Genomic DNA, 23,590 nt, shown 5'->3' with positions numbered 1-23,590 from the left:
CTCCACGCCGATAAGACAAGACAATCGATCTCAGGTAATAATCAGCTGTATGCGAGCCTGACGGCCTGAGGGGTCGTCGGAAAGGGGGAGAGAGACGCTGGAGATGGAGCCCTGACTGGCCAATTCGAAGCGAGAGTTGCTCCGCTGCAGCGCAAGGCAAGGCGGGCTGGCCCAGTTTTTGGAGGAGCAAGGCAAGGACCTGTGCTGGCAGCTGATTGGGGCCTGAGCTCTGGAGTTGCAGTTGAAGAAGCTCCGGTTCTCTCAAGTCAAGACCCTTTGACGATGGTTTGGCTTGGGCTCAAGGGGAAAATGGGGGGCGGTCAATCCAGACCTCAAACTGCTAGGTAGAGGCGCCAAAGACAATGGGCGGGGTGATGAATACTCGAGAGGTACCTGCGCGTCGTGCACCAGACGGGCGTGGGCGTGTCACAGGTGGCTGTAAGCCCAGGTAGCCTCCAGGTCCCAGGGGGGCTTGCTGGTGGGCACAGCAGTTGGTAGGGCCGCTAAATTGTTCTGGTCGGGGCTCTAGACACGGTTGATGCTGAACTGAGCTGCCACTAGACTAGTATCTTAGTGTCTGGTGCTCCAGTGCTATCATTCTCTATTTTTTGGTGCTTCAGTGCTGTTTGCTTTGCCGAGTCAGTAGATAAAAAGGGCTTCAATCATTTGATCTTGTTGTCCCAGAAGCCTTGATCACTTGGATGGAAAGGGATTGATTGGTGTAAACATGCCCGGCTTGTGTGGGACGGCACAACACCGCCAAGCATTGAAAATACCAATTTCAACTCTCCTTGGCCCTATATGTAGCCAGTATTATGACAGTCAACATCTTCAATTGGGAATGGCTACATCAATTTAATTGCTTCCCTCTACCAGCAGATTGTGCTGTCTACAGCCTTTTACGAGCATCAGCCCTTTCGTCCCATCGACCTGTTCCCCACCGGCACTTGTGCCGCCTCCATCTCAGGGGTCCAGCCGTTCCGCCTTGTACGGAATATATTACCCATCCGTCCCATCTCTGCTGTGCTTGGAGATCTAAATTCACATGCCAGGAGTCCCCGGCAATCCATCTCCTAGCCAAGCACTCCGTAGCATTGACTAGATCTCAGGTTGACCTGCAACACTAGTATCTACACCATCAGCCAATCCTTGATGCAGTTCTTACGGTAGAATTTCAGGCCTTGCTCCAACACACACTCTATGCACCGAAGTAGCACTTGTATGCAAAAGCGGGCAGGATATAGTATAAAGCTCCCTCGTACCGTCTCCTGCAGGGTCCGTTTAAAGAAGCCGACTTGTCGTCCCGGTGAGCGACGGCCGACCCCTGTTCTCTTCTGGACAAGGCATCCTTTACCTCAATAATTCATGTTACAAAGGCGAGATTATCAAATTACTGCGTATCAAGTGTTATATGCTCATTTCTCTACTCTACCATCCCAACAGAATTGATTTATACAAGGCAAGGCTTCGACGAAATAAACACGATGAATACCTATTGCCGATAACTTTGACATCAAAATGGGACATGCATGTAGAACTTGTCTTTGCCCGCTGATCGTGGAGACACAGTCTGCAATCAACTGCACGTTTCCTCAAATCCCAATCGCAATAGCCAAGAACAATACAAGAAATCATATCATAAGGCATCAAATATTATAGACGAACATTTTTTTTTTCATTCTAGGCGAGAAAAGTGATGAATTATTGTTTGCACCATAGCCCAAGTACATGTGCCCCAAGAAAGTTCTGCCCATTTTGGCGACAAACCGAGGCCCTTATCGTGTCCCGCATCCTTATCGCATCCGATTTTTTTCCAACCTCATGACAGCATAACTCATCGACAGCGTCTCGACGCAGCTCGCTTGCAAACAATGCAAAAGCATACTTAGGCCACCATTCCTTTTCCCTATGTTCTTTTCCCTCTTTCTACACAAAGGATAGCACCCAAGCAAGGCCGCACACGCTTCACATCACCATGGCCGACGCCAATCCCAATCCCTCGACCCCGCCAGCCTCGAGCTCGAGCTCAGGCTCAGGCTCAGGCGCTTCAAAACCTCCTCGTCCGCGCAATCCCGTCTTCAAGATGATGGGTCTCCCGGCCCTCCCTCGCAAGCTCCCCTCCCGCAATTGGCTCATCTTCTGGGCCGTCTCCTCATCCATCGCCGGCGCAATCATCTACGACAAGCGCGAAAAGAATCGCGCAACAGCCAAATGGCGCCGAGCTGTTGCGCCTCTCTCCAAAGAGCTGCTCCCCAATTCGAGCCAGCTGCCCCGCAAACTGACCGTTTACCTGGAAGCCCCTCCTGGAGATGGTCTGCGCACGGCTCAGGATCACTTCATCGAATATGTAAAGCCTATTCTGGCGGCTTCGGGTCTCGACTGGGAGTTTGTCCAGGGCCGGCAGCAGGGCGACGTGCGAGCGGCTGTGGCCGAGAAGATTAGGAGATCCAGAAAGGCCACCGAGCGGCCGGGCGAAGAGATGCCGCAAACAGATGAAGCCATTGTGGAACAGCAGAGGAAGAAAATCGGACTACCAGAATACGAAGGCGTCAAGGGCGACATCGTCATTGGTCGACATACTTGGAAAGAGTATGTTCGAGGACTACACGAGGGATGGCTCGGGCCCCTCGATGCACCGCCATTGCCAGTCGTCGAAACTCTCGAAGACAAGCCCGAACCCGAAACCCCATCCACAGAAGGCGACGGTGACAAGAAGCCCGAGGACAAGAAGCCGGAAGAAGATGAAAAGAAGGACAAGCGACCACCACAGCCTCGCCCTCACAACTCCCCCGACGACTATCCCTCCGCCGCCCTCCCAGCCAGCATCCCCGCCGAGTTCTCCCCCTCTACTCCCATCGCCTTCCCCCACCGCCTCGGCTTCCGTCACACCTTTGTCCGTCTTGGCCGCTTCCTGACCCGCCGTCACCTGGCAGACGACATTGGCCGAGAGGTCGCCGCAGTGTGTTTCGCCGCCGCGCGAGACTGGCGCGAGGCCGATGGCCAGTACGAGCAGCAACTCGTCCTGAAGCAGGAAGAAGACGACTGGCCCAAGTTTGTCTGGAAGGACGAGCCCGAGCCCGTCGACGAGGCAGAAAAGGCCAAAAAGGCCGCCGAGCCGCCCAAGGAAAAGATCTGGGCCTCGAGTCTGGTGGTCGACCCGCGCATCGTGGAACGGATGCGCCGCTTCGAGATCCAGCCCGAAGACGAGGCTCGCGCGCAGAAGATTGTCGTCCCGGAGGCGGAGATTGAGGGTTGGATCAAGCGTAGTTTGAGGAGCCTGTACCACTGGGGCGCCAGCTCTTTCGCCAGCAAGCCCACGGGTCCTAAAGTGGGAAATTTGGATGATGATTGAAGCGAGGGCGTTGAAAAACAGAAATAAGAAAAAGGAAACTAATCTTGCAAAAGAGGAGGACTCCAAAGATGCGATGTGCACATGACGGGATGGAAGGGTCATGTTTTATTATTCTTGTATCAACAACGGGGGCATGTGCTTGTATGACTACTGTATGTATGCGAGGAGTGAACCATTAATTGGTTATCGGGCAAAAACCCAGTCACAAAAAACGACCGAGAGCGAGCTATGGATGGATGGATGGATTGGTAATGATAAAGGGCGTATATACACATTATCTAGCTTTGCAGCTGTATTAATTCGCAACCACCACACTTACACTTCTCCTCTTCCGAGTCGAGCCTCGTCCACGCTTCTCCCCCCATCGTGTCATTCATCATCGTCACTGTCCGAATCATACGCCACCAGCCCCAAGCTCGTCTTCTTCTCTTCCTTAGGAGGCTCCCTCTCCTTTTCTTTCTCCTTCTGACCCTCACTCTCACCCTTCTTCTTCCCATCATCACCATCACCCCTATCAACTCCCCCAGCCTCATCCTTCCCTCTATCACCACCGCCAACAGCCTTCTTCTTCACCCCCAACACCTCCCTCTCATGCCTCTTCCTCTTCCTCCCACCCACCGTCCACCCCTCCTCCCCCTCCTCCCCTCCACCATCCTCCCTCGCCGTCCCGGAAGAAGCCTCCCCCCCGCCGCCGGTGCTCTTCTGCCTCTCCCGAAACGCCTTCAGCCCTTCTTCAACCTCCCTCCTCGCCCGCTCCTCCTCAGCCCTCTCTTTCGCCCTCACCTCGTCCAGAAACTCAATCTCATCATCATCCAACGCCCGGAACTGATTCTTCAGCTTATTCTGCTCTTCAAACGCAGCCTGCTTCGCCGCTATTCCTCATACAAAAAATTCCAAATCAGCACACACATCTCCTCTCTCCAAAAATACAGCAACAAAGAAAGTAACCCCTCTCAAAAAAAATACAAACAACAAAGAAAGGGAGGGAAAGAAGAAGAAGTAGTATTACAGACCTTTGTTCGCCTGCAAAATGTCATACAAGCTCTGCTGCCCACCCTCCGCCAACTCCGCCCTCGCGTGCTCCCTCCGCTTCCTCTCCTCGTCAAGCTCATGCTGCACCGCCTCCCACTCCACGCTCTTCTTCGCCAGCGGCTCCCTCGCCGCGGCAGCGACGGCCTCGTCCTTGGACCCTTCGCCGCTCATCGTCCCGCCGGAAACGAATCGGCTAGACATGGTTTTTGAAAACACGGATTGTGTGGCAGCAGCAAGAAGAGTAGATGAGCCAGGTTTTGGAGGAAACGGGATTGAGTGAGATGGAGATGGGCCTCTTATAGCAGCGTACGAGGCACTGCTATAAGAGGGCTGGCTGGCTCAGGTTGTGAAACGACTTGCGACTGACAAGTTCGGAGAAGGATGGCGACGCGTAAAAAGGGCTAAAGCAGAAACGTTTTAGAGCAAGACGATGAGAAGAATTATAAAGACAAATGGCTAATTATGTGTAAGGCGTATCGACAGAGAAAATGGAGGAAACCGAGACGTGAAGTTGGCGGCCAAGAAGACTCAAAAGCAAAGTGTGGTCTGGAATGCTCGTGAGTCTGTAGAACGACGCAAAATGTTGTCAGTCGCAAATTCCGACAATCAACCGAATGTCTCAGCGAATTCAGATTCAACCCAAGCAGCACAACAGCATTCACAAGTATGAAATTGCAAGAGGCACAGAATCACGAAACATACAAATGAAGTCCAGCCGGGGCTGTTCATCAATTTAATTGTACTATAATCTCACAATAGGGATGCCATGAGGATCACCACCGGAGGCGTCTCCCTAGACTGAAGCCTTCTCGTGGGCCTTCATATTGCTGCCCATGATAGGGACAAAGAGCCTCCAATGATGGAACTCTCCAAACCATCGCCCAGCCTCCCACACGTGTGCGTATGAGACAAACTGCCACCCATTTTCGCATCTGCAATAAATAACTCTGAGCTGCAGAGTAAACCTTCGCCATCCATCTTCAAACCAGTGATTGCATCACTCTTGAATCACACCCGCCCCCGCCATCAAACAGTATTCCATGACAACAGATATGGAATTGATCATATGAATACAGAAAATCTGTCCGCATTCATGCGAAAGGAAGAAGAGAAACTCATTAATCGAACAAAAAAAACCATCTTCGCCTCGCCATCGCCACCTGGCTTTCCTTCTCTACAGAATCAACCCATGAAGACAAGGCGTCTAACATCTCATAGAAAGAAGAAGAAGTCCGAAAAAGCATACATGATGCTGGCCAAGCTTGACATGACACCAGCGGGGGTATCATGATCGCGATGTATGGCCTCGGAATGTGTAAGACCGTAAAAAATTTTTGAAATGATATAAAAAAATGCGCCGCGAGAGAAGAGAAAAAAATATAGCCGGTCCAATCTTCCATTTTACCCGCTGAAGACAATGCATGAAAGCGCCCTCGTAAAATACCCATTTTGCACAGACACCCATTCCCACCACAAACAAACAAGTATAGTGTCATATGTGCTATCCCCAAAACTTTTGAAATCTGTATTGCTTTTGTTGCGTCATGAACAATGTCGCCGTGGCCAGCGCGAATATTTGGTATCTCAACCAACCCGTAAACAGGGGCGCAGAGCCAGCAGGGACCTTGAGGACACGGTTCAGACCTTTATTTTTTTGTGGGCGTCGAGCATTTGCCCGAACCCTCGGTTATTTTCGAAGTGAAGCCTCCGATTGTAGGCAGTGCCTAAGACTGATTTCCAGATCTATCGAGGTACCAATGTAGGGTACCAATGCCAGGTCTATATGTGCAGCGCGCGCAAACGCAAGAGATCCCATCAAGTGTGGTATCAAGAGAGAGAGAAAAATCTTTGAAAGAGTGGATAATGTTCGCTTTCAGTGTTGCTGCAAGCTGGTTGGGCATCCAGCAATTCGAGTCCGATATCGATGACGGACGGAAGACGGCAAGATTGCCTTTTGGTGTTGGAAGAACCAAGCTCGCTTTTTTTGCACCAGGAACATTTTGTAGTGATATAAGAGTCACCCTGCGCCGAACCAAACCATTATGAAGCATGTACCGTGAAAAAAAAAATTGCTGTTTATAGTTGAAGCCATCAATGACCACGAAGAAGGTGCCTGTGCCATGAAAGGAACATGTTCACAGGAGACACCCTTGTATCGGAGATGGTCATGCCATGATGACATCATAAACAGGTTGTAGAAAAGACGTGCTGAAACTGATCGCGTGTGTAGGACTTTTTTTCGTGCCGGGGGTATCTGAAAAACACGCGTCTTCTTGAACAGAGAAGATAGCGAAAACTCGTAGCCATTAAAAACTCGAAATCCGCACCGTTTTTTTCCGAGACCGAAATAGGGAATAAACTGGGGCTCTATTTAAGCCCAGAAGATGGAAGGAGAAAAAAGGGAAAAAAGGAAAATCGTTTCAAACATTAACCCATGACAGGCTGGCCATATCCATGGGACATGAAATAGGGCGTCTGCTTCATGGGCTCGACACATCCCGGGCAACCGCACTCGGCAACACCGTGCTCCCAACCATTGTGTTGGTGGTAAGGGTAGTGAGACGCATACGACGGTTGACGGTTGGGGTAAAACGTATTGTGAGCCGGAGGCTGGGGGTATCGGCTGCTGTATTGAGCAGCGGCCTGAGCGAACCACTCGTTGTAGCGAGCGTTGCTAGACGCAGCCGACATGGCGTACTCGGGAGTGCCATAGCCAGAGTCCGGAGGAGTAAGAGGGGCATTCCACGGGTTGTTGGACCAAGTGGTCTCGCGAGGGCGGTAGGTGTGCTGCTGGGCCTTCATAGCCTGGTAGCGCTCATACTCTGCGATTTGAGCCTGAATGTAGCGCGAGTGAGGAGAGCAACGGTTGCTGCTGTACCTCGCCAGGTCGGTATCGATGGCAGGGACCAAAGCAGCCAAACGTTCTCGGCTCGCCTGGGCGGCTCGTCGCTTCTTCATCTGCTGCCACTCACGCCAGTTGTCAAGCCAGGCCTGATAGTCCTTGCTTTCATCAAGGTTGACGTAGAGGCGCCAGTTCATGGCCTGAAGCCAATCATACTCCAGAGTGTTGAGCTCAGAGACGGGAATACCGCTAACCTCAGACCAGGATCGGTTCTGAAAGGTGTTGTCATCCAAGAACTTGCTGCCGAGGAGGAGCGAAACGGTGAGGAAACGCCAAACTTGACCCTCGGAGGCCTTGTACGGACCCTGACTCTTCATGGAATTGATTCTCTTGGCGAGATAGTTCATTCCAAGGAGAATGGTCGTACTGGGCAGTCTCGTGGAGGTGAGGATCTGCGACACGAACTTCCGGAAGGGAGAAGTGACGCTGGCCTCAGGGGTAACAACGCGAGTAGCCATCTCGGCGACATACTCAGCCATCATGTCGACCTCATAATCGAGGACGGCACAAACGCCTCCGGGCATGATGACGGTTGAGGAGGAAGTCCGACGAAGATCGAACTGACCTTTGTCGGATGATGAATTCTTGTCAGAGACGAAACAGCTCGCGACGGTGCACGGCTGTCTTGTATGGGGTCTCGTAACAAGAAAGCGAAGATGACGAAGCGGCGCGAGGAAAAAGAAAGAAAAGGTATCGACTTGGCTCTACTGGGATGCAAGAGCCATTTAACGTATATCGTAAATGCCGTGAGGTACGACGATGGGAAATCTGCTGGAAGAGATTTGAAAATGGAAAAAAGGCGTAACAAAATGATATCGCAACGGAGTAGTCGGTCAAAGAGTATGGCCGTCCAAGGTACAGAGTTCGCGAAACGTCGAGTCCAAAGATGGGCCGCAAGCGAGAAGCGAGACCGAGGAAAGGATGGGAGAAAGGATGCAAAGGTGGGATGGAAAAGCTTTCTGAGGACAACGATTAGCACCATACACATATATCGTTCAAGAGCCAAAAAGAAGCCGACGCGCAAGTAGATGAGAGAAGTCAAATCGGATGAACCGAAAGTGTAATGGATGGAAGTATCGGACCCAAGGGTCACAGGGCATTACACATCGGATCGAATTTCGCCACTGGCAAAGGACAGGTGGCCCAATTATCAATAATCAACTCCCATGAGGAGGATATCTCGAGCGGTGATCGATCGATGGCATTGGTAGGCAGCGGGTGAGAGGGTATATGTCAAGACAAATCGTTGGTGTCGCGGCGAGGATACGCGGAGACGTCTCGAGACATGATGGCGACAACAATCGAAAACGACAACGAAACGCAGGTCTACTAACCTCTATGCGATAGAGAGATCCCGGAAGGAGCTTTTAAAAACCCTCCAAAGATGTGAACGTCGAACGGAAGTAGACGTGACCGACTTGACTTGGTAGCGGCCACTGCAGACAAGCCGTGGGAACACAAGAGAAGCTACCTGCACAGCAGCGAGCTGAGAGGTAAACAAAAGGAGTAGGCTCACGCGAGAAACCTGAATCCAGACGTCGACGAACGATGAGAAGTTCGCGACGAGGCTTGTCGTGAAATCGGCGGATTCGGAATTCGGTGGAGGAGGGAAGAGGGAGGGAAAAGGGTTGAAGAAGAAAATATGAAAGAAGAGGTTGAGGTGTGGGAGCGCAGAAGAAGAGCGCGGGCTGGAGATGATGAAGGCTACGGGCGGCACAAGTACGTTGCAGCGACAAGAGCGTTAGGGCATGGGCGGTGGGACAGTGGGTAGCAGAGCAGTAGGCACTAGGTGGTAGGCACTACGAGTAGGTATGGGCTAGGTACCAAGGCGGTGGTGGACACCATGCAGGCGGCGAGGTACCTGGGCCAGTGTTTTTTTTTCTCTCACCTGCCAATCCGCCCAAGGTTCTTTACCGCATTGTACGAGTACCTGTAGGACAGTACCTGTCTCGTGGTACGGGTACTTGGGCGCGGTACCTACTTGGGCTGCGGGCAGGGGTCCTCTGGACTTGTGGGCGGCGCTCCGGTACGAGTACGTCGACTGTCCCGTCTGGTTCTTTTTTTCTTTTTTTTTCCTCTTCTTTTTTTTTTTTGCCCCGGATGGGTGGGGCCAGCAACAGCCACTGACGGGACAACTAGGAGCCTAGCGGAATGGGGGTCGCAGCGCAGGCGCCAGAAAACCCGCCAAAGCCAAGTACCGCCACACCGCAGAGAGGCTTGGACGGTACTTGGCCGGCTATACTTCTCCATGCTCCGCTGCGTCGAATGGGCATAGCGCGGCTCTGGATAATTTTGCGAACAAGGGACGCCAGAGCAAATGTGCGGCGCCTGATTGGCCCAGGGCTGCTCCGCAAATACATCAGCGTGCCTCGCCTCCTCCAGGTAATTCAAGGTACGTACTCGCACCTCGCACTTCGTACTCCCAACCCACCGCACTGCAATTCTCACTCAAGCACAAGCACGCACCCTGCAAGTCGGCGCACCCCCCCATGACTTGGAGGTACGAGCACTTGTACCTGTGCTCGTACAGAATGGATGGCTGGGGAGGCTTGGGGGGTTTTACTCGTGCGTGCCAGGCGCTGGGAGGGCCTCTGGTGCCTCCTGAAGCCTTTCCACAGTGGACTGCTTCCGGTGCACGAGGGGCGTTAACGCAGTTGCCACTTCGATTGCCTGCCTGTCCGGGACTGTTGGGGGACCGCGACTTGATCGGAGCAGAGGTGGCACGATGTTTTTTTAGAAATTTTCTGGCTTCCAGGTTCTTTCTTCCACGACAGCTCTGCTACGAGTACTGGTACTCCGTTGTTAGTTTTTTTTTTCTGCCCCTATTCACCACCAAGGCTAGAGGTCAAATGGGTCCCCGTCAAAGTGCAATCTTGGAACAAAGAATCACTGTCTGAGCTACACACTGTATACGATGCTACAGTACGACAGGTGGTGAGGGTACGAGTTGCGATACACAACGACCGTCCGTGCCAGCTCTGGTGACTGCAAATTGCAGATGCTCGCTCGCCCTTGTGGCCGGAATGACGACTCACATGCAGGCACCTTTGGCGACTGGTCGTCTGATGGGATGTGACGCAAAGCAAAATTGAAGGGGTGGCCGGAACGGGCGAGCCAGGCGTGCCTCCAACACGTCTCCAGCATCGTCTCCAGGCCGTCGTCACTCAACTGCACATTCTTGTCAAAAGGGAATGGGCTGGGTCCACCAATCCGCCAAGTCCCTGGCACGGGGCCATGCCCGGTTCTCGAACGAGGTATATCTGCGAGTCACGGAGCGAACCCGGTTAGGCGCCATGCTTTTTCTCCTGGTGCTTGTGCAGAGGCATTGGTAATAGCGCCAGCAAATGTTCGTCGTGGATAAGGTCCAGAGACCCTGTCCTGTGTCTGCACTGGAGTGGGAATCGGCGCCGGCGCGGCGTCTTGTGAGAAATGCTGGCCTGGTCTGGTCTGGTCTCATCGAACGCTTCACCACCTTCTCGTGGCGGTGCTTGCTCAAGTCAAGCCCTGATCGACAAGCCCTCGCACGTTGAACGGAGCTGTCGGATTCCTTGGGTGGCCCGGACGGTAGCCATACATCTCTTGCAGAAAAAAACTGCTGCTTGGTACCTATACGAGGGCGCTCTGCGGTCCGCACGGATCGGAGCATTCGCCTTGCACTGTAGAATCAATCCCATTACTAAAGAATCGGAGTTGAGGGACCCAGCAGAGCGCATGGCGTCGCTGACCTTCTACTCGCAGCATAGAGCAGGACAGAAAAGACCAAGGCCGAGGCCATCAACATCGCTGCCACCGAGCACGACGCTGCCATCGTGGGCTGCCACTACCAGAGGTAGTCTGATGGGCGACCCAGCCAAGCCATCAACCGCCTAGATTGTCCGGTTCCTGCCACACTCTTTTCTGCCGGCCTGCTCGCTCTGGATCAATCAGCGGTGCATGGACAAGGGGTCTCTGCATCTGCGTGCGGTCCTAACCTGCGTGAGGTCTAGTCCTCGTAGCGCTCACAAGGAACGTATGTACAGTACACGCTTGCTCCCCAGTCTTCAACTCGCCCGTACACCGGTCAATACACCAAACATTAGCCACGCGAAAAGAAGAAAAAAAAAATCTCCGTCACGGCTTGGGCGATGGGGAATGCGGAGAGAAATCCCTCAGGTGTCCACCAAAAGCGACAAGTCTGCGAGTCTACAGGTCTACAAGTGGACAAGTCAACAAGCGGCCGACGAGTCTTGCCAACGCCCAGGGCAAGCACCCTGCGAGGACACAACTCGACTTACACGTACGAGCTGGTAGTATTGTACAATACCTACTCACACGCACACGCAGGCGGTGCCTTTGCAGGATTACAGGCCACCGGAAGGCCTATCAATGCTCTGAGACGGTGGGCCGTATGCAGCCCAAAGACCAGTGGCAAGGCGATTTCTGTCCTTTCTGCATCGCATGTGCTATCCCGTCAATCACAATCGAGATGCTCATCATGCTGTGACTCAACTGGACAGCTGCTCCCGTCCCGGTAGCGAAAGAGAGGCTGTCGAGATGATGGATTTGCAGCAGACGCGCGACTCGCGCCGCGCCTTGGCTCCCCCAGTTTTCACGGCCGACCGCCGGAGGAAGCGAAGGAGAATCTCGGCCGGCTAATTCTGAATCTCTCAAATTTCTTTTCCCTCAGCGACTACTGGCAGCAAGCATAGCCGACCCTTGGGATGCAAGCCTCGTTCTTTTTCTGCTACTAGCCCGTTAGCACGTATGCATGTGCGACCCCGTACGAAGAAATCTGTTTCTTTCAGAACACATGACGACAGAACTAGCCCGCCGCACCATCCGGAATGAGCCGTCTCGAGCGAACAATTGCTCCCTGTGAGAGGCTGGTGGTATTATTCAGCCCGCAAAATCCGCAGCCACGGCCCCCAGAGGCAGCGTTTACATGTACGAGGATGAGTTTCCCAAATAACCAGCCCCTGTTTGCCGCCCATGTGCTGGAGTGGTCCCACCCACGATTTGATGGGCCTGAGAGGAAGGGATGTGCCGGAGTGGCTGCAAGGCATGGACCTGAATTATCCTGTGCTTCTCGGTGTATTATTCCACCTTTCTTTTGCGTTTGTGTGCATGGCATGGCATGACGCCGCACTGGAATACTGCCGGTATGAGAAATGAAACGCGGCCCAGGATCAACAAGTCCAGACCCGGCCCCTGTTCTGAAGTCCAGGCGGCACACGTACCCAGACCAGAGCTTGGGGTTCACGTTGCTCCAGGAGAGGACGGAGGACGAATACCAAGCATGGAGATTACTCCAATTTTAGACGGGCTCCACGGCCTGTCGCTGGTTTAGCTATGTGCTCTCGGACGACTAGCACAAGTCTGTAGTGTTAGCTCCAGCCCGGCGTCAGTGCGCAGCAGAGGATCGGAAATGCGCTGACAGCGTCTCAGAATCAGCCAGCACTTGGGCCGAGGGAAGATCTGCTACCTGGCCTGGGCTGACATCAATGAGGCCTGGTCAGCGCGTTCGTTTCCAGTAGCTCGCCAAGTTTTCCCTTCTTCCCTCGCTAACAACCACGCCAGCCGAGCGATAAGAATAGGAGATCATGGGAAGCAGAAGCAGGGAGGACGCGATTTAGCTCGCTCCATGCGCCAAGTAGGTACATATGAGTACTACTACTCGTACTGCCGCTCCGGACCAGCCCCTGCGATGCCACTGGTCGCCTTGAAATGAAGGTTGGATTTCGATACGTCCAGCCGGTTTCAGCCTTTCCCAACGCCTCGACACACCTTTGCCTTCCCCCCCTCGCCTTGTGCGGGCAGAGTTGATCCAGAAGCGCTGGGCTGGGTTGGAGACCCAATCAGCACGCCGGGATTGGCGTTGGCGATTCTGCAGGTCGACGACTACAGGGCACTACCTACGAGTACTCAATGACCCTGAACCCCGTAGGCTCTCCGGACTCCGTGCCATGGCTCGTACTTGGACCTGGCGGTCAAGGCGCTACACAAACGCCCTGGCGTTTGTAACTGGTGGCCAGGTCAGGTACCTTGGAGTCCATGGGGTACTGTCCATTGATCCATATTGATCTCTTCTACGGAGTGCTGGTAGCACTGCTTTTGCAGCCTTGTAGGTACCTGCCTCGATCTAATGAATGTCGGTCTTCGTTTTGGGGTCAGTTACAGCCATTAGTGCAGAGCGAGACAGGATGTCTGCCCAACCTGCTTCTGTGCCATTCCCGAGCCATGCAGCGAGTGGCATGCAAGCCGACGGTTGGGCATAAAAAATGGCCTGCACATCATCACACGCCGCCCTGCCAATCTGCCTCAACAGTTCGTACCAATGTGTCTGGGTGGAGCTCTTGTGCGCGCGCGTATGTACATCGTACATTCTCGTACATCCGAGACTCGCTGGAGGGTACATTGGCTGTACAGCAAAGTGAGTACATTGACCACGGGCCTGGTTTTGGTTGCTCACACTCACACTCACTCACTCATACCCAGACACGGGCCATGTCTCCCGCATTGCTACTCGCTGTCTCGAACTGCTGCTCATCCCGGACTGTAATAAAGTCCGCTAAGGGGGGGACCATACGCCAAGCCTATTTCGATTTGATGCTACGGTACAGTAGTGACGATGACGATCATTCCCCATGGGTGTCTACACCCTCAGCCTCAGCTTCAGGGTCTTTGTCGTACCAAAAATACCTGCAGTACGGCAACTCGTGCTTGTCCAGTGGCCCGCAGGTGGCCGGCCGTGGCAGCGCTCACTCAGGCGTGGCTGACTTGGACGTATTGCCTGCTCGATCACGCGTCGTACCGGCCAGGCTAGTTGTTAGGTAAACAAGCCGCAATATGCAACCCTCCCATTGGTACTGTGAATGGGAGCCTCGGGGCCAGGCGTTCAAAGATTCAAGGTTTGTTTGGAATATCGTTCCCGTTCTTGTCTGCCTAGGCTGCTCGGCCGGCCTCCGCGAATCTTGGCTACCGTAGAGTTTCTTTCCCAAGGCCAAGTTTCTGGGGGGCGTTGATCCTGTTTGCGGAGGGCTCCGGATGGCTACGCCAACTACGCGTAGAGTGGCTCTGCCTAAGAATAGGTCGACGTAATTCTTACCGTAGCACTACGGCGGTAGTGTCTCGAGCGTTCTGAAAGAACAAAGAAGAACGATTCGGAACTATGATATTCCATCGGCATCGCCTACTACGGTGATGAAGTGCACGCACATGCACGCACAGCAAACGTTTGTGAGAGGCCAGCGTGTGGTGAATCCTGTTTGCTACCCTGGACGGCGCCCAATAGAGCGTCAATCGGAGCCCTCTGGAGCCTAGAGGACGCACATCTGCTCGATCGACCTGCATTTGTACATAGATTGATGCACCAGAGCCTACGCGATGATGAGTGGACAATCGTTAGTGGCCAGCATCTGACCAAGACACTGTACCTCCAGACCTGCATCGCCGCGGTATCTGCAAGTCTACTATGTGCAAGGATGCGTCCATCGACACCAACATCGCCACCACTGCGTCAGCCGGCAGAAGGTTGACCACGCAACAAAGGAGTCACATTTCCAAGCAAAAACGGAAGACGGCCAGGCGTGACGATCACGGTGTGGTCAGCTCAGATGTGAACACAAGGACGAGTCATCGACAGTCACGATCAAGTTTGCAAAACGCCACGCTCAGGCAGTTCCCTTTGAGAACTCGAGGAGGGCCGGTTCGTCGGAGGACCAAGTACCGGAGCCGCAAAGGATTTGGTGTCGGCCGCCCTTGCTGGGCTCGGGATGGCCTACGAGCTGCCCACGAGTGTGTGCGGTGCTGTGATTTGGCGCCACAGCGCAAAGAGACTCGCCCCTATGAACGCCTTAGGATGCCGTTCTGGTGGTGATGGCTGGCTGAACTGACGAGATTGGATTGAATGGAGGAGCGCGAGAGGCTTGGCCCCGAAAGCAAGTTGGTCACGCCTCTGGAGAACTTGGGAGGGTCCCCACCTCCGGCCTCCGGGGGTACCCGCCGAGGGAGCCGATCTGCTTGGTCCAAAGGGTTCGATTGCGCCGGCGGCAAAAGACGGAGACACAAGCAAGATGTTGCTAGTTGGTCAGCCATGGCAGGGAGTACGAGCATGCCACAACGAGACTGGCTGGCTGGACCTCTCGTTCTTTCTCAGTCTTTTCCCTTCCTTTGCACTGTGGAGACAGGGCGGTCAAGGGCTCTCTGCATGAAGGGTACGAGTACTCGTACACATGCAAAGCCGTCAAAAAACTTGTTCCTGGTGAGGGGGAGGGTTGGAGGGGTAAAAAATCAAGCGGGTAAAGCTCGTTGGATGCGTGGCTTACCGACTCGGCGACTCTCGACTCTTACGAGAGAAGCGTCTTGCACCATGACAGCATTACCTACGGGGCTGGATCTGGATCATTATTACGAGTACTGCTGCCGGAGGAGGAGAGACGAGACAGGAATGACAAAGAAGAGGCACCTCTGTGTCGGACAAGTGCACAAGGTTCGAGACAAAGCACATCAAGGTTCAGTCAAGTCAAGCCGCCACCTAGCAGCCGGCAGAAACCACAGAAAGCCTCGGTCCTTTGCCCTCCGATCTCGTTCCTGTGCGAGGCAGCCTTGAAAACGCGCAACTTGGGAAGAAGAGAAGCGGCAGGCTTCCCCTCGTTCAGTCAGCGTGGGGGCCTTGGACCAATGCCTGGGAGAGTACAGTAGTCAGAGTGTTGCTTTGCGAGAAGAGGGGCTGCGTGATTTCCACGATGAAGCAACGGCTGCATGGATCTATCGACAGGTCAACCCGGAGCTTTTTTGTGGAGTTTTGTTACTAGGTATTATGGATTATTCTTTTTTCTTTTTCTTTTTTTTTTCCCTTTCCCCCCTCTTGCGCCTGAGGAGTCTTCCTGCAAGTCACTGCAGGCTTATCACAAATGCACATTAACCCACGGCTGCGGTAGCGGACCATTGGCTGCTTGGGACCCTCGTTGGGCTCCTCACAGGCAGAAACGTGGGCGAGTCTATCCGGCACCGCTAAGACGGGGGCCCATATGAGGAGAAAAAAACAAAAATGACAAGTGAGAAAAAGAAAGAGGTGAAGAAAGAACAGATGTAAAAGAAAATATTCCGCGGCCAGAAAGTCGTGGATGCTGCATGACGGACGCGGGCGATGGGCGGCTTTTGCTACCGCGGAGCTGTTTTTGGTGTTTTGGCGGATGGAGAATCTTGACGGGCGGTGTTGACGTGCGGCGGCTGGGCTCTTATACCAGGTGATGCCTCATTGTTCATGTCTGATGCGTTATGCGGAGTGCTTTATACGAGTGGCTTGCCCAAAGGACAAAGACGGTCCTCTCGCGTGTACTTGAGAGAAGTGAATGATGTCCTCGCATGGGCTCATACCATTTTGTTTGACGATACGATGAGAGGCTGTTGGCTTTGCTTTACAGGCAAAGGTGATGATGCCAGTGATGGAAGCCAAAGACAAGGTCGGAAGTCTGGCTCGGGTTCAGTTGCGTCCCAACCCAGCCCGAGCAAAGTCAGGCTGTCGTTCTATGCATGACGCTACAAGGCAGCATCAACAGACGCTTTGTTACGTAGGCCCCATCGAAATCGAAAGAGCGTGCCTTTGAAAAGAGCAATCTAGTCGAGCAGCGATTCCGTCAGAGGGATTGGGTGTCTTCCGTGCGATCCCACGAGGCTCTCCCGGAGTTGTCGATGCCCGAGATCCCTGCGCCGGGCCGCGCTCGATTTTTACTCGGTAACACGGCATGTTTTTTATCGGACAGGAGGGGACATTGTCCGGAGGCCAAGCTGAATGTTAATGAAGTTCTGCTTATGAAACTAAGGAGATGAATTAGTGCAGTATTAGTTGTGAAGTTTTGCTACTGATGTTGGATCTACAATCTCTTAGCAGGACATGTTTGAGGGATGAAGGATGAGAGAGTAAGACTAAGACGCACATGCTGGATTCCAGGCCGGGCCTGAATGAATTCCACCACGAATGCACAGACAGACAAACGGGGGCTCAACCCGCCAGCTGAGGAATGTAAAGAGAGCCCGAAAACGAGCCCAAACAGAAATGAAAAAAAGAAGAAGAAAAAGAAGAAGAAGAAAAAAGAGAAGAAGAAAAAAAAAAACCAAGAGGCGGCAAATAAAATGGAAGCGCCGTGGAAGCTTCTGCCAAATCGTAGCGACGGCCGGTGAAGTTGCAGCATTTTGCCAGCGTTCCAAGTGGCCTTGGAGCTGGTTGAGTCTTAAGCTGGTCCCCCCGCCAATCCGGTCGGGGCTCGGCATGTGCAAGTGAAGTTAGTTGCATGCTGACATCAACTGCGGCAATCAACCGCAACTGTCAACCTGCAACTTTACCCTCGGATCCGCGCAGCCCGAGGTATCGCAGGGCCATTTATCTGGGTTGCTTTTCCCGCCGGGCTTTTTTTCAGGTTGTCTTTACATGCTTGCATCGGACGCTCTCGCTCGCGGCCGACAATGACGATATCCGTGTCCGTATCTCTACCCGAATCGCGAATGCGCGCTGTCCCCGTTCCCTCGATTGCCGCAAAGGCCATGGCCTCCATCAACGGCCACGCCAACCAGCCCGGCCCGGCCCACGGCTCGCTGTACGAGGCATGCGTCGCCATGAGGGAAAAGGTCGATTCTTTTCTGGCCGAGGAGCTGGAGACGCCGCTGCTGCGGAGGGCGCAGGAGCAGGTGCGCATCTCGGTGCGCGTTGTGGAGGAGGCGCTGGAGCGGTATCGGTATGTTTTATGCTTGACTGGCATCGCGATGGGATGGATGGATGCGTGTGATGTCATGTCTGGGGTTGATATTGACTGTATTGTATTGGGCTGACACTGGTGCGACTGCAGACCGGACGAGATCTCCATATCATACAATGGCGGTAAAGATTGTACGTTGAGACCAATTGCAGCTGCCTGCTGACGCTGTCGCCGGGAGTATTCCATGTCGTGCTCTTTTAACTGACTGCTCATCTAACCATGCGCGTGCAAATAGGCCTCGTCATGCTCATCGTCCTCCTCGCCTGCTATGCGCGACGATACTCGCCCCCCAAGTCCGCCTCCGCCCTCGCCGCCAACGTCAACGTTCCCAACGGACCGGCCAACCTGCCGCCGTTCCCCGAGAAGCTGCACGCCGTCTACATTGTCTCCGCGGACCCCTTTGCCGAGGTGGACGACTTTGTGGAGTCGAGCAGCGCAGACTACCATCTGGACATTGCCCGCTTCACGCTGCCGATGAAGAAGGGCCTGGAGGTGTTCAAGGCGGAGAACCCCGGCATCCGGGCCATTTTCGTGGGGACCCGGCGGACGGATCCGCATGGCGAGAAGCTGAAGCATTTCGACCCGACGGACGCGGGATGGCCGGATTTTATGCGGATACACCCCGTGATTGATTGGCATTATAGTGAGTGCAGAGTGCGCAAAGTTGTATAGACGTGTGTGCTGACGAGATTTGTCAACAGCGGAGATTTGGGCTGTGAGTCTTGACGATTGGGAAAGGACTTTTTTTCTTCCCTTTAGATTAGGGAGCTGACAGAAGCGTTAGTTTACTCGACATTTGGATATCCCATACTGCTCCCTGTATGATCAGGTACGTCTTTCTCTCTCTCTCTCTCTCTCTCTCTCTCTCTCTCTCTCTCTCTCTCTCTCTTGTATGCGCTTTTTCAATGGGGTGATGGAGCTGACGAGTTTACAAGGGATATACGAGCTTGGGCGGAAGAGGCGACACGCTGCCGAACCCTCGACTGAAGAAACAGGGCAACGACAAAGAATTTCGACCGGCATACGAACTAGTAGACGACGATGAAGAAAGACTTGGCCGATTCAAGTAACAGCGACAAGTCAATGCTATGATGGTGGCCTTGTATATGTCGCTGGAAAAGAAGAGTGCTTTTTTTTTTTTTTTTTTTTTTCTTGTTTTCGGCTTGTCAAGAAGGCAAGCTGGGGTTGGAAATTTTGTCATATCAAGAAACATACAAGCAAGATCTGAGCAAAAAGCATGAATTTGCGAGACATAGATTAATGGGGCTTTAAGAGCATGGGCTTTTGGTGTACGGCGTCGACGGGTTAAAATCAGCAGTTGCCCGTCAAACTGGTGGTTTTCTTCTTCTTCTTGTTTTTTTTTATCCTTTTTTTTTTAATTTATTCACATTGGATTCTGAAACTATTACAGGTAGTTGGCATATATACAAAACATTTTGGCTTCAACGGGCTTTATATATACAGTTCCAATATACAGCTAGTAAATATCATTTATATCATTGATTTTGAATCAAGTCATCGAATCGTGACTTGTCCCTTTCATCTCATCAATGCTGTCAAAACGCCCATGGTTGTGTCACGGCAAAGCAAAAGAACTTTTCAAAAGACGTACTCGCACAAAGATATTTATTATATTTAATATATATCTAATATATATATATATATATATATATATTACATGCACATCAACGGAAACCGTTACATACATCACTTACGTGTATATTCAATGCACTCGGATGACAACTGAAAACACCTCGTCCCGGCATCTCACAAACACACCCCATCTCCTCTCCTCTTCTGAACCTCTCTCTTCTTTTACAACTCATCTTCACCTCCCACATTAGCCTCAAATCATCGAAACCCCCCTCTAGCCATCCAGACCCTTCTCATGGCGTCCCTCTGCATCTCCAACGCATCCCCATCATGCCAGTCATATCCCCTCACCCCCCCTCGGACTAAAACAACAAAAACCCCAGCATCCATATTCTCGCATTTCTTACTCCATATTCTTCGCTAATCCGGATTACAAAAGACAGCGTCTTTCAAGCAAGGGGGAGGAACCCCTCCATCTGAATGGGCACCGTATATGCACACCAACGCACGAGCATATGATCAAGTGCAAGCATCTGCAGGCAATGTAAGGGATTTCGGACGCAGAGTAGCATTTTCGAGGGAGGGGAAAAAACTCGATGCATGACACGACATGACAGCTGCTAGATTTAATCCCGCAGAAATCGTCTTGCAGGGGGATGATTATGAAAAAAACCAAAACAAAAGGTGGGAAAAGAAGAGAAGATGTGTTTTGTTGGGACAGCACATCGTGAGAAGAGTTGCAACTAGATGCACTCGGCACAACACGGAGCATCTCTATTCGATTCGATCCCATGCGGTTCGACATGAACCGAACACGACAACAGAGGCCTCGATGCCCTCCCGTCCAATCGCCTATTCTTTGCATCCCGCAATTTCACATCACCTCCTCGCCAACTCATCGCCATTGGCCACGGCATCTCCAATCAGCCGCTCTCTCATGCAAATGCAAGCTCAAGGCAAAATGCAAGGCCTCAGCCCAGCCCAGCAACCTCCCCCCTTTTATACCATCTGGAGACGAACATACTTCAAGTCTCATTTTAATTTTTTGTATTAATACCAACTACCTGAGTTTGCGATCCCGCATCCACCCTCAGCTAATAGAAGAGGTATCCTAGGTCGGTGAAATCTCTCGACTAAAATCACCACCTGCTTCTTGGTAGTACTCCCAACGCCATCTGTTGCATCCGGCCATCCATTCCGTCTTGATAAGCAGTAAAAGAGAAAAAGGGCTAAAAACGAGGCGCCCATTTACAAAAATTAAACACTCTCCCTTGGTAGTTGCCCCTGACAAAAGTATAACCTATCCTCCATCTTACCCGGTCATGTTGTATGGAACAATGGCCTTGTCGATTACTGGGTCCTTTCGCGCCATGTGTGTAGCCTCGGAGCCCCAGCGTGATCTCCAGCCCTCCTCTCTCTGCACCGCCTTGTTGAATGCCTCTCGACATTCTGGCGGTAGCAGATCCCTAATATCGTCCGACACGGCGCTCAGCCCGTTGAACTGCGAGACAAAATCTGCCGGATCCGACGTTTCAACTGCTGCCAGAGCTCCTCCAGCCGCCGGTGTCTCAAAGTAGGTGTCAATGACGGAAAAGTTCCTGCTCATCTTGAGAGGGACAGGGGGGAACATGGCATGGCCTCTGGCGGCTTCTTCGTCCTGCGGCGCTACTTGCTCGATGCGCGCGAGCGTTGGCTGCATTGAAGCCGGATACTGCATGATATTCGTATGGATGTCGTAGACGCCGGCGTTGTTCAGCTTTCTGATGGCATTGATGCCTGCGTTGAATGCGCTACAACAAGTGTTAGACGACGTTCCGTTAGAGCGCATCAAAGGCCACATTTTCACGTACCTTGCCTCTCGTGCGTGCTCCAGCATCCAGTTTGTGTCGTTGACGTTGACCTTGCGCTTCTTGGACTCGATCTTGCCGGTGGGCACCGGCACCGTAGGCGCATTGGTGTGGTATACGGCGCTGGCACCGTGCCATGCAACGTACTGGTTCTTGTTGTATGGCTCCCCTGCCACGAAATGATCGTCGGGGTCGGCCAGCTGCCCCTCGACGGCACCCTCTTCGCGAGCCAGCGTGACGGCGTAGTCGTCGATGATGCGTTTACCCCCGACGACGATCCTGGATCCAAATTCCCGAAACACCGACCGAGCCGTGACGATTCCTATTGACCGGCCCTTGTACGAGTGGGGGATGATGTCTCGCTCAATCATGTCGCGCTTCTCCTCGTCGTCCACAATAATCTTGTAAAGCTTGCGGTGCTTCGTGAAGAAGAGATAGCTGTCCCTGAAGCCAACACACCGAGCCGGCTCAGTTGACAACATGTACATTCGATTGCCTCGGCCAAGCACCTTGAACGTTCGGCACCTGTAGTCGCGCCCACCTAGCAGGTTGCCCATCTTGTCAACCTTGGTCTCGCCTTCAGGGTCCTCGGGAAGGACGCATTCGTCGTCGGCAATGTCGGCCACGGTGCCCTCAGCATCAATCACTTGCTCCATCTTGGGCGCCGCAGGGCCTCCCTTGCGACCGCCTCGCCCTCTCCATCCTCCGCGACCTCTCCGGCGTGGCGTATCGGCCTCCTCCTTGGTGACGGTTACCATGTTGTCCCAGTCGGGCGGCCGGTTCTTGGGGGGCCGTCCCAGTCGCTTTCGACGAATCACGGGCTGTGGAGGCGGCGTTGGCTCCTTTGCGGACCCCTCTGATTCGTCCTCTTCGTCGCCATCGTCGTCCTTATCCGCGGCCTCTTCATCGTCATCTCCAGATTCCTCTTCCCTGGCCTCGTTGTCATCGACGTCCTCGTCCTTTTCGTCGGCAGAAGCATTCGCGCCCGCGTCTGCCTCGACGTCGGGCATCGGCTCATCTTCAATATCGGCATAGCCCTTGGGTGTGCTTCCTGTGCGGCGGGTTAGCTTGACTCGAATCCGCCGGCTCCCCATGACGGTCCTCGCAAGGTGCTGCTGTTCCACCGGCAACGAAGCAAAGAAAGGACAGGAAGAAGAAGAAGAAGAAAAGATTTCGGCTGCAATTAAATGTGCAAAATACAGCCAGACAACAAAAATCTACATGAATCCCACACCAAGGGCCCGTCGTCAAAGCAATCACTCGCAGACTTTTGGTAAAGAAAAAAAGATGAAAAAAAACGTACCAAGAGCAGCAGCAGCCTTTTTGGCCGCCGCGCGACCTGATCTCCGGCTCGGCATCGTCCCTCTTTCCCTCGAACCCCCGCAAGCTCTTGCTCTTGCTCTTGCTCTTGCTCTTGCTCTTGCTCTTGTCTTCGTTACTGGAGGGAAACAAAAAACGATACCAAAGGACCTGAAAAGGTGAGCGCTGATGTCGCAGCAGGAAACGGCCAAACGTTGAAGCTTGTCAGAAATCAAACCTGCGAAGCCTCGCGGGCGAACCAACCAGCGCCTCTCGTTTGCCTTCCCTTGTATCGCCTTTTCGCGGCGCGTTGCTTCTTAGCTTCTTGGGCGCCGTGACCCGATTGGCTGGCCGTTTCTCAGTACCGTAGCCAATTCCAAGGAGACACTGTGAAACCACACTGTCCTTGTATGTCCGGTAACGTGTACTTGTAAGAGCAGTAAAATACTCACTACACAGCTGAGAAGAGTTACTGGCGCTCAATTGATGCTCACGGTGGTTACAATGACAAATGTTATTTCCTGAGCTCCGTGAATATAATCAAATTCACTGGGAAATCCACAAAAGGACCGGAAGAGGAGCTCATTCGAATGCTTTGAATCAAACATAATTCAAACCTGTAATACTCAGCCGTTTCCTGCATACGTTGAAAAACCCAAACGTTTCCTTCTATCAATTCATGTAAGCACATGGAGAAACATGTGAATTTCACCCCATACGCCAACAATGGACCATATCGATACCGTCTCGAGCGAATCGAAGCAACAGCATTCCACCCACACACACATCATTGCACCTATCCCCTCTCAGTTTGCGATTCCAACATTCAGTC

At 52.9% G+C, this 23,590-nt stretch overlaps 5 protein-coding genes across 5 annotated transcripts; 2 read left to right on the top strand and 3 right to left on the bottom strand.

Annotated features, from left to right (window-relative positions):
* Window positions 1-1,975: 1,975 nt before the first annotated feature.
* On the top strand, window positions 1,976-3,352 carry Triagg1_8786 (uncharacterized protein; the record flags this gene model as incomplete). Its single annotated transcript, XM_062903670.1, has 1 exon — window positions 1,976-3,352. One exon carries the CDS (start codon window positions 1,976-1,978, stop codon window positions 3,350-3,352), a length of 1,377 nt encoding a protein of 458 aa, XP_062752258.1.
* Window positions 3,353-3,721: 369 nt separating this feature from the next.
* Window positions 3,722-4,585, bottom strand: Triagg1_8785 (uncharacterized protein; the record flags this gene model as incomplete). Its single annotated transcript, XM_062903669.1, has 2 exons — window positions 3,722-4,224; window positions 4,366-4,585. 2 exons carry the CDS (start codon window positions 4,583-4,585, stop codon window positions 3,722-3,724), a joined length of 723 nt encoding a protein of 240 aa, XP_062752257.1.
* A 2,226-nt stretch (window positions 4,586-6,811) lies between these two features.
* Triagg1_8784 (uncharacterized protein) lies at window positions 6,812-7,810 on the bottom strand (the record flags this gene model as incomplete). Its single annotated transcript, XM_062903668.1, has 1 exon — window positions 6,812-7,810. The coding sequence occupies one exon, from the start codon at window positions 7,808-7,810 to the stop codon at window positions 6,812-6,814; it is 999 nt and encodes a 332-aa protein (XP_062752256.1).
* Window positions 7,811-17,768: 9,958 nt separating this feature from the next.
* Triagg1_8783 (uncharacterized protein) lies at window positions 17,769-19,089 on the top strand (the record flags this gene model as incomplete). Its single annotated transcript, XM_062903667.1, has 6 exons — window positions 17,769-17,998; window positions 18,110-18,150; window positions 18,255-18,662; window positions 18,721-18,734; window positions 18,804-18,848; window positions 18,955-19,089. 6 exons carry the CDS (start codon window positions 17,769-17,771, stop codon window positions 19,087-19,089), a joined length of 873 nt encoding a protein of 290 aa, XP_062752255.1.
* Window positions 19,090-20,924: 1,835 nt separating this feature from the next.
* Triagg1_8782 (uncharacterized protein) lies at window positions 20,925-22,553 on the bottom strand (the record flags this gene model as incomplete). The annotated part of the gene is made up of 2 exons (XM_062903666.1): window positions 20,925-21,402; window positions 21,463-22,553. The coding sequence occupies 2 exons, from the start codon at window positions 22,551-22,553 to the stop codon at window positions 20,925-20,927; spliced, it is 1,569 nt and encodes a 522-aa protein (XP_062752254.1).
* Between the last annotated feature and the right edge of the window lie 1,037 nt (window positions 22,554-23,590).

The sequence above is a fragment of the Trichoderma aggressivum genome (assembly GCF_033847375.1).
Source record: "Trichoderma aggressivum f. europaeum strain CBS 100526 chromosome Unknown scaffold_045, whole genome shotgun sequence".
NCBI lineage: Eukaryota > Fungi > Ascomycota > Sordariomycetes > Hypocreales > Hypocreaceae > Trichoderma > Trichoderma aggressivum.
The sequence above is the reverse complement of the archived record's forward strand: the minus strand, read 5'-3'. Positions and strand labels throughout refer to the sequence as shown.